Source organism: Prionailurus viverrinus, chromosome A3, assembly GCF_022837055.1.
Source record: "Prionailurus viverrinus isolate Anna chromosome A3, UM_Priviv_1.0, whole genome shotgun sequence".
Classification (NCBI taxonomy): domain Eukaryota; kingdom Metazoa; phylum Chordata; class Mammalia; order Carnivora; family Felidae; genus Prionailurus; species Prionailurus viverrinus.
The window spans coordinates 109,549,170-109,564,173 of NC_062563.1; the positions used below are offsets into that span (position 1 = coordinate 109,549,170).

At 44.5% G+C, this 15,004-nt stretch overlaps 1 protein-coding gene across 2 annotated transcripts in view; it reads right to left on the reverse strand.

Moving 5' to 3' along the window:
* Window positions 1–14,759, reverse strand: part of GALM (galactose mutarotase) — a 53,335-nt gene extending 38,576 nt beyond the window's left edge. For both annotated transcript variants that reach the window (XR_007150648.1, XM_047851161.1), the window contains exons 1-3: window positions 14,329–14,759; window positions 5,073–5,227; window positions 41–247 (exon numbers count right to left, since the gene is read on the reverse strand). Coding sequence is in view for 1 of the 2 variants with exons in the window: in XM_047851161.1 (XP_047707117.1) it covers window positions 41–247; window positions 5,073–5,227; window positions 14,329–14,518 (552 nt within the window). In the remaining variant the exon portion in view is untranslated. The remainder of the gene's footprint in view (window positions 1–40; window positions 248–5,072; window positions 5,228–14,328) is intronic.
* Window positions 14,760–15,004: the final 245 nt, after the last annotated feature.

Genomic DNA, 15,004 nt, shown 5'->3' on the forward strand with positions numbered 1-15,004 from the left:
ATTTTATACTAAGCAGGAGAGCAGAGGTAAGTTCTCTTACCTGGCCTGCCAGGTTGAAATAAGAATGGTTGGTCAGATTGACCGGTGTGGTCTGACTGGCCTGAGCTCGGTAGTTGACCATAAGCTCCCCACCATCCAGTGTGTATGTCACCCAGACTTTCAACTCTCCAGGGTAACCTTCCTCACCATCTGGACTGATCCTCGAGAACTGGACACCATTTGACAGCACCTGAGGGGTCCAGACGACCTAGAAAAAAGTGTTTTCAAAGCTGTTAAGTCATTGCAATCTCCAGCTAAACACCACATTTCAATATTTAAAGACAGTGATTCTAGGAAGAGAAATGGTTATATGATCTTTAAGATATTGGAATAATAGCTTGGATTCTATTTTATTTTATTTTATTTTATTTTATTTTATTTTATTTTATTTTATTTTATTTATTTAGCTTGGATTTTAGTTGTTCTAAAATTCTGTTTTATACAGAAAAGTAGATTTTGAAAGAAAAAATTTTTTCTTTCTCTTTACCTACTCCCCTTCCCCATTCTCTTCCTCCTTAAATTGATATGTATGTGCCTATGTTTTCTTCTTCCCCTTCTTTAAAAAGTTTTTTTTTTTAATTTTTTTTTTTAACGTTTATTTATTTTTGAGACAGAGAGAGACAGAGCATGAACGGGGGAGGGGCAGAGAGAGGGAGACACAGAATCTGAAACAGGCTCCAGGCTCTGAGCTGTCAGCACAGAGCCCGACGCGGGGCTCGAACTCACAGACTGCAAGATCATGACTTGAGCCGAAGTCGGACGCTTAACCGACTGAGCCACCCAGGTGCCCCTAAAAGGTTATTTTTTATCTTGGTGACCCATTCTGATAAATGTCATATAGCAATATCTGCTAATAGTATTAAAAAATGACCTAAATAAGTCAGCTCCTCTGTCCCAGGGAAGTACTGTTTATGAATATTTATTAAAAAAAAAAAAAGGGGGGTGCACCTGGGTGGCTCAGTTGGGTGAGTGTCCAACTTCAGCTCAGGTCATGATCCCACAGTTCATGGGTTTGAGCCCCATGTTGGGCTCTGTGCTGACAGCTCGGAGCCTGGGGCCTGCTTTGGATTCCGTGTCTCCCTCTCTCTCTGCCCCTCCCCTGCTTGCGCGCTCTCTCTCTCTCTCTCTCTCAAAAATAAATAAACATTAAAAAAAAAAAGAAAAATATGAAGAAAAGTTTTCCAGGAGTTTTTTGCTTTCGGAAATAGAAATCTGGCATTGACACAGTGATTCCCCTCTCCCTTGCCCTAGAAGCCTCAATATTACCTTTATGGAGGAGGGACAACCAGGATTTACTGAGTGCCCATGATGGGCCAAGACATTTTGCTAGAAACTTCACAGACACTATCTTATCCGTCTCAGAGCTGACTTAGGGTAGGCACCATGATCCTCACTTAGACTGAGAGAGCTGGGACTCAGAATACACTGCTTTCCCTAGCTTCTTTCGGCTAGGAAGACAGTGGATTTGAACTAAGTGGTCTGATCCTGAGCTTATTTCCTTATTCTCTATTATCCAAGGACACAGTGTGCAGAGACCCCAGTCCCTTCATGGAGCCCTGGGTCACTAGCCAAAAGGCCTTTTGCTGACGTGAGATCTCCCTTTGTTCGGTGCTCACCAGCCACTGGTGCTTACACAAATCATTTTGTTTTGTTTTAAATTTTATTTACTTAGAGAGAGAGAGAGAGAGAGAGGGAATTCCAAGCAGGCTCCTGAACTCATGAATCACGAGATCACGACCTGAGCTGAAACCCAGAGTCGGACGCTCAACTGACTGAGCCACCCAGGCGCCCCTACATAAAGCATTGTGTAAGGTGAGGATTTGGTTGAATCAAACGAAATGACTGTCTTTGTAGGTCAAAACAGTTGAATACTGGCAATTTCAAATGGCTCCAACTGATACTATGACCCCATTTTACAGATGAGCAAATTGAGTTCAGTGGCGTTACCTTGTCCACTCCTACCTCCCACATTCCAGGAGAGTTGAGTAGAATCCTTTCATACTTCATGTCCATTGTTTAGAGGGGGGATAAAAAAACCACCTTGTTTAAAGTCATATGTGTCATTAGTGACATGACTAGGATTCTAACTCAGGCTTGGCAGTCTACCCCATTCCACATCTTCATTTCAAAGTTTTGTTTGAATCTCCTTTTTTCAACAGAAGAGTTGAGGCCAAACACTGTCATTCCAAATAGACCTGAAAGATAATAATTCCTGAGGGCCACAGGAATGGCTCTGCCCACCCCCTCCTGGTGTGGCCGGCATTGCTCACTGCCGTTGAGTGAACCCACATTTACCAGGAAGGGGAGTCCAGCAGGAGTGGAGGTCTCTGCCTTCACCTACGGTGAAAGCAGCTGGGATCTGAAACAAATTCACTGACCTTAGTAAAAAATAAATGTTACACCCTAGTTATCTCCCAGAAATGTTGAACTTTCAAGACACTTATAATATAAAGCTGGTTATATGCATGATTCAAAAAAGAAAAAAGAATCCCCCAAATGGAAAATTGTAGGAATAAAATATTTGAAATAAAATGTTCTTAATTTGCTACCTAGTTTTTGTCCTTCAGAGAAAGAACGCAGTGGAAAGTTTTTTTCGTGGAAACCAGTATTATCAGATGAGTATAATTCTGTGGAAAATAAAATTCCTATTCATGGGAGAATATCCCAGAGCCTGAGGTTTCCACATTTCCTGAAAACTTCCATGTTTGCATATTTAGGCCTACTTATATACCATTTCTAATCCTGTTAGGTTATTCAAATTTCATCTTTTTTTAAAAAAATGTTTATTCATTTTTGAAAGAGAGAGAGAGAGCGAGCATGAGTGGGAGAGGGGCAGAGAGAGAGGAGGACAGAGGATCCGAAGCAGGCTCTGCACTGACAGCAAGGAGCCCTATGTGGGGCTCGAACATATGAACCATGACCTGAGCCAAGTTGGACACTCGACTGACTGAGCCACCCAGGCAGTTGTCAAATTTCACCTTTAAAAAAAGTGTTGGGGCACCGGGGTGGCTCAGTCAGTTAAGCGTCCGACTTCAGCTCAGGTCATGATCTCGCGGTTTGTGAGTTCGAGCCCCGCGTTGGGCTCTGTGCTGACAGCTCAGAGCCTGGAGCCTGCTTCAGATTCTGTGTCTCTCCATCTCTCAGCCCCTCCCCTGCTCATGCTCTGTGTGTCTGTCTCTTAATAATAAATAAATGTTAAAAAAAATTTAAAAATAAGTAAAAAATTTAAAAAATGTGTTGAAATAAGTACAAGAAGGCTTACCTATAAGCCAACAACTATTCAGTAATTGCTGAGATGAACTACAACCTGAAACAAAGCTCCCCTCATATTGTTCATGTTACTGTATGGAAGCTTACAGCTCAATGGCTTTCAGCATCTCCACGATAACATTCCAAGTCTTTCCCTACCTCTGTCTGGGCTTCGGCATCAACACAGCCATTATCTCCAGTATCTACTTACCAAACGAAATGCTATTCTTTCTTCAAGGGTGATTCAAATCCTGCCTCCCCAGTTACTATGTGTTTGTCCACACCCAGATCCTTTAGCGCACCACTGGCATCCATATTATGGGGCTTGTTGCCTGTAACAGCTATTCATGTAAGGGTCTGGCTCCCTCACTCTACTGGAGACTCAGGAACGCCCACCATATTATGTTCCCCACTTCACCGAAGGGGCTCAGTAGGCCCAGTGCACTGAAGGCTATGTATACTCACTATCTTGCTATGTTCTCATGGGGCACACATGTTAAACAACCCCACAGAAAATACTACAGTGAAATAGAAGGGACAGGAACAAGCTAGAACAGGTGCTGTTCTGAGGCTCCTCTGAAGATCCCTGTTAGAACAGAGCTGGGCCCAACTTCCTCTGGAGGAAGCTCCATATGCCTTGTACCTGGCACATTCCAGAGACCCTCTGCCCTAGTATTGCAGGACAGAGGCTCTCTCTTGCCTTCATGCCTTCCTGGTGTGAGTGGTTCAATCATGGAGGAAAGGGGAACAGATGAGGCAATGTGGTTCTAGGCCACAAACAGGAAATTGGTGAAACAGGGGAAAGACAGTAACCAACTTCCTTCAGTGGGACAGGTGGCAGTAAGAGGCAGAAAAGGAGAAACTGTGACCTTTAACTGCCGTACACGTTCCTGTGTTTTCTGGCTCTTCCCTGGGAAATAAACTGGGTGGTATAATTTAAAGGAGAGTTAGCTACCAAAATTACCTCCCTGAAATTAGACTAGTTAGAGAGTCACTGGGGGGTAATCAGCAGACTCCCACACAGCTAGGAAGCAGGCCAGGCATTTCTACCTCAGGGAGAAGGTGTTTGACCAATTTGCTTTCCCAGCCTTATTTTTCCAGGGGTTCACTTAGGGAATAAGACTCTTAGTGTGGAAAGAGGTAACTGGGGAGAATCTGAGGTAATTTTGAGGCATGAGGCACTTTGGTGGAAGGGTAGGCCTGGATGTGGTGCCATGCTGCCCAGGGAGGGGGTTGAGCGACAGTCTCAGGGGTGTGTGTGGGCCTGGGGGCACCTACAGCAGCTGTGGAGGACACCAGCGGGTTTGGTCTGGAAATGAGGGCTTCGGGTCAGGCAGCCCAACTCAGGAGTTCTATGGCCTTTCATAGCCTCAGATTTCTCATTTGGTGAGAATACAGGGTTCTAGAAAGCATGGGAGAGAATAGGTGCAAAATGCCTTGTACAGTAAATGGTAGGTATTATGTTTAAGCCACTTTTCTGTTGTGCCTAATGTCAATGGACTTCCTGATCCAGACGCTGTGAGAAAGTCATTCTCCCTTTTTCCCAGGTCAAGGGCTGCCGCCCTTTCACTCGGGGACCCCTGCCCGTTACGGTCAGATGAGCTACAGAAGGACGGGTCCTGGAACAGGGCCAGTGCCTTGACTGCCCTCGATCACTGGACCAGCCTCTTTCCCGTATCACCCATTTGCTGTAGGGCCGAGGGTCGAGCCTGGCAAATAGAAGGTATGTTTGAAGGGGCTTGTGAAGTTGCCAGGTGAGGACTGCGTCCATGCCCCTGACTCACCTTATCAAAGCCCCTGACTCCTCCATGCAGACTGTTGGGCCCATTGTTAACGGCCAGCTTATACTCCTTCCCGTCCACTGTGAATGTTCCTTTGGCAATTCGGTTGGCCACCCTGCCAACCACTGCTCCAAAGTAGGGCTGCTTTTGGAGGTACCCTGCAGGGACATGGGATGAGGGACATGGGATGAAAGTGTTTTTTAAAACTTCAAACCAAAGGTGAGGCTCACGGTGCTGCCCACCACTCTATTCATTTTCTTTCTTTCTTTCTCTTTCCTCCTTCCTTCCTTCCTTCCTTCCTTCCTTCCTTCCTTCCTTCCTTCTTTCTTTCTTTTCTTTTCTTTTCATTTCTTTTCTTTTCTTTTTTCTTTTCTTTTCTTTTCTTTCCTTCCTTCCTTCCTTCCTTCCTTCCTTCCTTCCTTCCTTCCTTCCGTGAGCACACAAGTAAGCAAGGGGCAGACAGAAAAAGAGAATCCCAGGAGAGGCAGAGAGAGAGAAGTAGGGCTTGATCCAAGCAGGGCTCATGCTCACCCGATGTGGGACTTGAACTCATGAACCGTGAGATCATGACCTGAGCAGAGGTCAGATGCCTAACGACTGAGCCACCCAGGTACTCCCCCCACCCCTCACTTTCTTCTGAGAGAACCTGAAAGTGTAATAATTTAGGCATATCCAAGCCCTCAGGGAAACACAGAAAAATGGCTGGCTTTACACACAAACTGTCCCCTTCCAAAAGTAATGCATGCTCCTTACAAACATTTTGAAAGAACTTTATAAAGCACAAAGAAATTAAAAAAAATTTTTTTAATGTTTATTTATTTATTTTGAGAGAGAGAGAGACAGTGCAAGGAGGAGTGGGACAGAGAGAGATTATCTCAGGCTGGTTCCATGCTGACAGCACAGAGCCTGATGCAAGGCCTGAACCCACAGCCTGTGAGATCATGACCTGAGCTGAAGTCAAAAGTTAGACACTTGACCAACTGAGCCACCCAGGCACCCCAAAACACAAAGAAATTTAAATCATCCCAGTCTCATCACTAGAGAGTACTACTGTTAATATTCTTATGTATGTATCGCCATCTTTTATGGATATATGTGCTTTTCTTCTTCTCTTTATAAAAATGGAGTCTTAGTATACATGCTGCTTTGTAATCTGCTCTTTTCTAGGCCAACTTTTTAAAAAAGTTTAAAGAAAGCAAAAAAACCTCCCATTTGTTTTTCACTCAGAATTCACCCTCGGAATTCTATCCCCCTTTCTTATGGTTCTTTGCATCCATCCCATCTGTGTTGATAGAAGAATATGCAATTCGAGCCTATGAACTATTTCTACCATGCCTGGAAGGGCTCTCAGGATATAGACTCTTAAGCATTCACCCAGGCTCCCGTTACTCAACTGGCTGGGCATGAGTGAAATATTAATCATTCTCTTCCAGGTCTTTCCTGGTTCACTCCCTTGCTAACCTGTAGGTCCTCAGAGTCCTACCCATGGACTATCAAAACATCTCACACCACGTTCTTCCTAAGACTCAGCCACTTTCTAACTACATCTAACTCATTTCATCTTCAGGATACTTCTATGAGGTAGACACTATTATTACCCTCATTTTACAGATGTGGAAACTGAGGACAGAAAAGTTGAGAAACTTGCCCCAAACACACAGATCGTTATCAAAAGAACCTGGATTTGAACATAGTCTGGCTCCTAAGTTTTTGTTCTTAATATTTATTTACCTTTGAGAGAGAGACAGAGAGACAGAGAGACAGAGAGAGAGAGAGAGAGTGAGAGAAGAGCAGAGAGAGAGGGAGACACAGAATCCAAAGCAGGCTCCAGGCTCTGAGCTGCCAGCACAGAGCCTGACGCAGGGCTCGAACTCATGGACTCTGAGATCATGACCTGAGCCAAAAGTTGGGCGCTTAACCAACTGAGTCACCTGGCGCCCCAAGGCAGGGTTTTATGTGTGTGTGCGTGCGTGTGTGTGTGTGTGTGTGTGTGTGTGTGTGTAATTAGACAAGATGATTCTAACCTTGCTGTGAAAAAGCAAAGGGCCAACATAGTTATACAATTTTGAAGAAAACAAGATGAGTGACTTGCCTTATAAGATCCTAAGACTCACTAAGTTAAGGCAGTGTGGTGCTGGCCCAGAAAGACGAACAGACCAATGGAACAAAAGAGACAACCCCAGACATGTCCTGTACCTATGAAGACCGATATGTGACAGAAGTGACACACAGATCCGTGGAGAAAAAATGAAACCAAGAGTCAGACTCTTAACCGACTGAGCCACCCAGGCGCCCTGTGGGTTCTTGTTCTTAAGCATCACCTTATTTGAAAAGCACAAGGCTTTCTGGTGAATTGAGCTTACTACCATCTCTTAGAATAGGCCAGACTGACCTCTCTACCTGCTTCCCCCTCCCTCCCCTCCCTCCTCTCTTTCTGAAGCTACAGCTTTAAAACTCCTTATACCAGGTAACCAAAAGGAGTTCCAAAGGGCCAAACAACCTTCTTTGGTTTTGCTTCATCTACTTTTATTTTTATTTTTTAAAGATTTTATTTTTAAGTAATCTCTACACCTAACAGGGGTCTTGAACTTACAACCCCGAGATCAAGAGTCACACGCTTTACCAGCTGAGCCAACCAGGAGCCTCTTGTTTCATTTTTAGTAGACTTTATTTTTTAGATCAGTTTTAGGTTTACAGTAAAATTAAGCAGAAGGTACAGATTTCCCAGATACCCTCTATCCTAATACGTGCATAGCCTCTCCCATTATCAATACCACCCCCCATCTGAGAGACACATTTCTTTTTTTTTTTTTTTAATTTTTTTTTCAACGTTTATTTATTTTTGGGAGAGAGACAGAGCATGAACGGGGGAGGGGCAGAGAGAGAGGGAGACACAGAATCGGAAACAGGCTCCAGGCTCTGAGCCATCAGCCCAGAGCCTGACGCGGGGCTCGAACTCACGGACCACGAGATCGTGACCTGGCTGAAGTCGGACGCTTAACCGACTGTGCCACCCAGGCGCCCCGAGAGACACATTTCTTTAAAAAAATTTTTTTTTGGTAATGTTTATTTATTTTGGGGAGACAGAGACAGAGAATGAGCAGGGAAGGCACAGAGAGAGGCAGAGACACAGAATCCGAGGCAGGCTCCAGGCTCTGAGCTGTCAGCACAGAGCCCGACATGGGGCTTGAACCCACGAACCATAAGATCATGACCTGCTCAGTCAGTCGCTCAACTGACTGAGCCACCCAGGCGCCCCGAGACACATTTCTAATAACTGATGAACTCACATTGACATATCATTATCACCGAAAGTCCACAGTTCAACAGGAAGGTTCACTCTTAGTGCACATTCTGAAGGTTTGGACAAATGAATAATGATATGTATCCATCATTATAATATCATTTTTTTACTGCCCTAAAAATCTTCTCTGCTCTGCCTATTCATCCCTCCCATCCCCTCAGCCCCTGGCAACCACAGATCTTTTTAGTGTCCCCATAAATGTGGCTTTTTCAGAATGTCATAGTCGGCATTGTATACTTTGTAGCCCTTTCCGATGGGCTTTCTTCACTGAGTAGTATGCATTTTAGGTTCCTCCCTGTCTTTTCATGGCTTGATGGCTCATTTCTTTTTAGCACTGAGTAATATTCCATTGCCTGGAGGAACCACAGTTCATTTGTCCTTTCCCCTACCAAAGGACAACTTGGTTGGTTGTTTTAGTAATTATGAACAAAGCTGTGAGAAACACCTGTGTGCAGGTTTTTGTGTGGACATAAGTTTTTAACTCCTTTGAGTAACTACCAAGAAGCATGACCACTTGATCATATGGTCAGAATATGTTTGGTTTTGTAAGAAGCAATCAAACTGTCTCCCAAAGTGGCGGCACCATCTTGCACTCCCGCCAGCAGTGAATGAGAGTTCCTGTTGCTCCGCTTCCTCATCAGCATTTGGTGATGTCAGTGTCCTGGATTTTGGCCATTCTGATAGGGCCTCACTATTGTTTTAATTTGTATTTCCTCGATGAGGTACAGTGTGGACCATTCATCTGCTTTTCAGGAGCTAAAACATGTGAAGAAAAGCAGAAATTTTTGTTCAAAAATTATTTGGTTGTATCTACTTTTGATTCCTACTCTGATCCATTCAACAAATGTACACGGAGTCCCCACTCTGCCAGCCACATGCTCGGCACTGGAGACAGTGACAACTCCAACAGCAAAGCTGCTGGTTCCTGGGCTTGCAAGAATTCCCTCAGAAGAGACGGCTTTCTGGCAAAAGTAAACAGCCCACGGAGAGAAGCAGTACTTGCCAGTCTTTGGTTTAGATGAAGAGTTTTTAACACCAGAAACCGCTGCTCTCAACTGTCTCTGAAAAATGCTTCGGAACAAATGCGTGTTATTTGTTACAAAGATACTGGTATCTTCATAAGTTACTAAGCTTTCATATCAAATCAGAATTACAAAAAGTGACATTCCCCAAATTCTGAATAGGACATGAGTAAAACGCTTGTTTTCAAATGCAGAAAATACTGTTTTCCATTAAAAAGGGAAAAGTTTCTAGGTCGAACCATGAATGATGATTTTTTTTTTTCAATTGCTGATGGGGGACATAGGGTAGAGGAAAAGTCTGTCCCTTTTCCTGAGCAAAGGACTGGCCAGAGTACATTAATAAATCCTTAACCAGCGTTATGGACTTTTCCACTCCTCTAACGTCCCACGGACCCCAGCTATGCTATCCACCTCGTACCGCCCAAACTTCAGCCAGAGTGCCCTAAAAGCGTGAAATGAAAGTACCTACTATTTCCAATCTAAGCTTCTACAACCTGTTTTCGGAGGAAAGCAAACATTACTTTAATTGACAAGAACTTTAATTGCCCCCAATATTAAAAAAAAATTTCTTTTAAATATTTATTTTTGAGAGAGAGAGAGAGAGAGAGAGCGCGAGCGAGCAGGGGAGGAGCAGAGAGAGAGGGAGACACAGAATCCGAAGCAGGCTCCAGGCTCTGAGCTGTCAGCATAGAGCCCAACGCGGGGCTTGAACCCACGAACCGTGAGATCGTGACCTGAGCCCAAGTGGGCTGCTTAACCGAATGAACACTCCCCTTTAAAAAAAATTTTTTTTTTAATTTGTCCCCAATATTTTAAATATTTTCAAATAGCTGCTGGCTGTCCACATGGATCTTGATGCCCTTTTTTGCAGTATTAATCAAGTGAGGTAAAACGCTCAAGTAGTGTGAAGGAAGACATTTGGGGGCAAGGGAAAGAAAGGAGATAAAAATGACTGATTGCTCGCTACAGTCAGACACTATCACAGGCGGTAGCACATTTAGTCTCATTATACATTAGTTAAGGTGAAGAAACATGTCTGGAAAGTTAAATAACTTTAAGGGACAAAGCAGAGATTGAAGCCAGGAATCCCCAGTACTCCTACAAGGGCACTCAGGCATCTGCAAGCCTACACCGCAGTCTCTGAACCGGTCCCTTTTCCTCCACCCGCTATTGGCCGGGGTTTTCTAAAAGCACTAGGTCTATTTTTTCTATTTTTTCCATAGTGACTCCCATGGCCGTAAGAGCCGGGTGTTTTGTGGTAACTGGAGGGAAGATGAAGGGCAAGAGTGCACTGGTTGTGTGGGTAGGTTGTTTAAACCTGTGGCTTATAGGCAAATAGTCTCGTCACAGATTTTGAGAGAAGTTATAATGACTGTAGGTGAGGCATGAAGAGGAAAGGCATTTTTAAATATTTTAGGTACAAAAAATGGCAGAACAATTCATAGGAGGCATTAGTGACTTTTCTAGGCTGTAACTAAAAGATCGTATGATTTACCTCTTTAGAATTCTACAGAAGAGAGCTCTCATTTTCCCAGGGAAAAACTGAACCAGTCTGACCTCCGGTCATGGCCATGATCCAAGCAGTTTATATAATCTATCTGGGAAACTGGAGATTGTTCACATCTAACCTGGCAGTTAAAAAGGACCATGTTTCATGGAATTATACATGCTTAGCTCCTCCCTGTGGTTTAAAATATTCTGGGGCATAGTAATGTCAAGATAACCCCTTATTCTGTCATGTCTTGTAGCTTTAAATGATTCACCTCAGTTTTGTTTACATAATACTTACACATTCAGATATTTGAAAAGAATAGACAGTGAAAATAAAGTCTCCTTCTTACCCCTGCACCCTGGCTATGCAGAGCCTCTCTTGAAAGCAATCGCTGCTGTCAATCCCTTTTTTTTTTTTTTTAAGATTTTATTTTTTTAAAAGTAATTTCTACACTCAACATGGGGTTCAAACAACCCCAAGATCAAGAGTCACACACTCCCCCAAGTGAGTCAACCGGGCGCCCCAATGTCGCCAATTTCTTAACGTGGGTTTTAATACACAAGAACTGATCAAAACCGTAGCAGAGCCCCATTTCACACTATTCTGACTGAGACAAGAATGCTCCCCGTTATGACATACATGAGGTCTTCTTTTATCTTTAGCAATATCTATCTTTGTAGAAAGAATCTACGAAAAAACTGAAAGACAGGAGCGTAAAAAAGGAACAAAGGAGCCGCTTCCAGTAGCCATGATGATGGCTGCACATATTAGAAAGTGTTACTTGATATTCCAAGGGCTTTTTTCCAACTTCTCCTCTTCTGAAAATCACTCACTTTCCTTCTAGAATAAATAATTCAATCATCTAAATTATAGCCTAGGAATGAGCACCTAGAATATTTTGGATGCTTTGATTCAACCTGGCATTATGTGAAGTCTGTGATGTATGCTAATAAGAAAATGCTATTTAACATTCTCAAGAGATGTTATGAAGATGGAGGGCAATAAAGCACACGCTAGATCACTATAATCCAAGGAGATCGATTTCTTTTTCTCCCTTTTAAGAACATTGGGGGATAGTACTTTCCTCATCCAGACTGCCCCAAGAGGCACAGACTTATAGAGACAACTCCACCGTATTAATGCCCTCACAAAATCAACACTTCCATGCCTAATAAGACACCAGTGCTATGGCACTATTAGGTATTTACCCAAAGGATACAGAAATACAGATTTGAAGGGGCACATGCACCCCAATGTTTATAGCAGCACTGTCAACAATAGCCAAACTATGGAAAGCCCCAATGTCCATCTGATGAGTGGATGAAGATGTGGTCTATACACACAGTGGAACATTATTACCCAGCCATCAAAAAAATGAAATCTTGCCATTTGCGACAACATGGATGGAACTAGAGTGTATTATGCTAAGTGAAGTAAGTCAGAGAAAGACAAATACCATACGGTTTCACTCAAGTGGATTTAAGAAACAAAACAGATGACACATGGGAAGGGGGAGAAGAGAAGAGAGGGAAACAAACCATAAGAGACTTTTAAGGATTGAGAATAAACTGAGGGTTGATAGAGGGGAGGTGGGTGGGGAATGGGCTAGATGGGTGATGGGTACTAAGGAGGGCACTTGTGATGAGCAGTAGAGGTTGTATATAAGTGATGAATCGCTGAATTCTGCTCCGAAACCAATATTGTACTGGATGTTAACTAACTAAAAAGAAAAAAAGAAAAAAGAAAAGAAAAGACACTGGTGCTTCCCAGCGGTCATGCCGTCAGGGCACACACATTTCATAAGAATTCCACAAAGACACTTTGCATTTTAAACTCTATGTGACCCTTACATCTAAATGAACACTGATAAGGAGCTAAGGAGCGAGAGCAGTCATTGTGTGTGTGTGTAGAGGTGCAGAGGGAGGGCCATATGATAAGGCAGAGATGGAAGTGAGGCGATAAAAGCAGAGGCTGACAGCTTAGCGTCTCCAAAGCTTTGCTGGCTCTGATATTCTAGGACGTGGGTCCAATTCTTCGACTCCACTGGGCAATTTTGCACCAGCCAAGTAATCTCTTTGTGATTCTGTGTCAGCCTGGAAAATAGTTATGGTACTCACAGAGAGAGAGGTGACTCAGCAAAATCATTCTAAAGAATCCTCTTTTGTCACTTGTCAACTCTTGCCTTCTGACTGAAGATCTGAACCCCCACCAAAGAAAACCAATACTCAGTTTTCTGTTAACTTCTAACCATGAGCCATGTTATGTATCTAAAGAACCAAACAGATAGAAACACACACCTAAAGGAAAACCTCAAACCTCTTCTCTAGCAGGCTATGCCCACGCCCCTACCACGGAGCAAAGCGTACTCATTTTCAAGCAGTTTCCTTTTGCCACCTTTATTTCAGACCTCACCTCCTGTCTAGCTACACAGTAGGGCCAGGATGGCACTGCAGACCCTTTCCTTTGCTGAGATCAAACTGTAACTGTAATTTTTTTTTTAATGCGACTATCTGGCTAATGTCTAACCCCCCAGCTAAAGTGCAAGCTCCATGAGGGTGAGGACCTTGTCTGTCTCGCTGAATGAGGTGACTGAATGAACAGCTTGTGAATGCATGGATTAATTCATGATCCTAATTGCCCATGGAACCTCATAAAATAAAAGTTGGTCCTACTTGGGAGACCTCACTGCTAGACCATGAGTTGGTCTTCTGCTTGGTTGGTTCCCGAGCTGCCAGCCCGCGCTGGGCGCTGTAACACCAGACTGGGTGGCTAAGCCGTCTGTACCCACTGAGCCATGTCGAGGAGAATTTCTCAGACAACCAGGGCTCAAGGAGAATCTGATGAAGGAGAGAGGAAGTAGAGGAGACAGGTCTTAGATTGTCCTACAGAAAGAACACAAGGCAAGACCTGGAGCCACACCCCCTCTAAGCCAGCTTTTACCTCTCCTGCCCTGCATACCTGGCAGTTCAAAGATCGCTCCAGGGTTGCTGGGGTTTTATCTTACCCTGAACTATTTTTTTTAATGTTTATTTATTTTAGACAGAGGCAGAGAGAGAGAGAGAGAGAGAGAGAGAGAGAGAGAATCCGAAACAGGCTCCAGGCTCTGAGCTATGAACTCACGAAACTCTACATCATGACCTGAGCCAAAGTCAGAGGCTTAACCGACTGAGCCACCCGGGAGCCCCAGACCCTTAACTATTCTAAATTAAGGCAATGCCTGAATGGACAACCAGAGACCAAGTCCTACAGCTGTTTCCATTCATGTGTCTTTTTCCGAACACAGGATGGAAACACAGTGGGTCTGCCGGTTGCAAGCACTCCTCGCGGTGATGAGGGTGACGAGCTCGGGTACTCGCCCTGGATCCTGGCCACCTCGGGGGCATATGCGGGAGGGCTGGGGGCCCGGGGCCCGCCCGCAGCCCGGGACAGCATTCAACCCACCTTCCAACTCTGCAAAGCCGAGCACCACATCTGACGCCCTGCCCTGCCTGTCTTTGACCTCCAGGGCCGTAATGGTGCAGCCCCAGGAGATGATGTCCACTTTCAGCAGGTCTGACTGCAGCTGGAACTTCTCCACTGTCCCTGCCCCTGAGGGCAGGTCTCCGAACACGGTTCTAGTCACCGAAACCATGGGGAAAGCGTGGGGGCGTGCAGCTACTCCCAGCCCTTCCGACTCTGCCTCCAAACCTGGAGCCGGAGAAGTTTACTGGAGAAGGGCGGGACACGGCCCAGACTCCTCCCCTTCCTTGCCGGGATTTGGGGAGTGACCGCTCCTGCAAAAAAATACCTTCTGGCGACTTTCTAAACCTTTCCTTTGCCTGAGGGCCACAGGAAGGCAAAATTTCCAGACGGGGTTTTCCTTTGCTAACTCTGGCTGCATTGCATGTTGGGAGTGGTAGTCTTTGGAAGGTGAAATTGCATTTTGGGGCCTGTAGTTTTCCTAAACCCAAATTCTGAAGCTGCAGGATTGCGGGGGCGGGCGGGGTGTGGGGGTTTCTCCGGCTCCCGGTTCTCAACAGGCAGTGAGCTAGCAGTTCGTTAACTTTGGTGGCTGACTTTCAGATAAAATGCTGGAAGATGCAGAAAGCAGAGTTAGAGAAAGATGAATGTTGGGGGG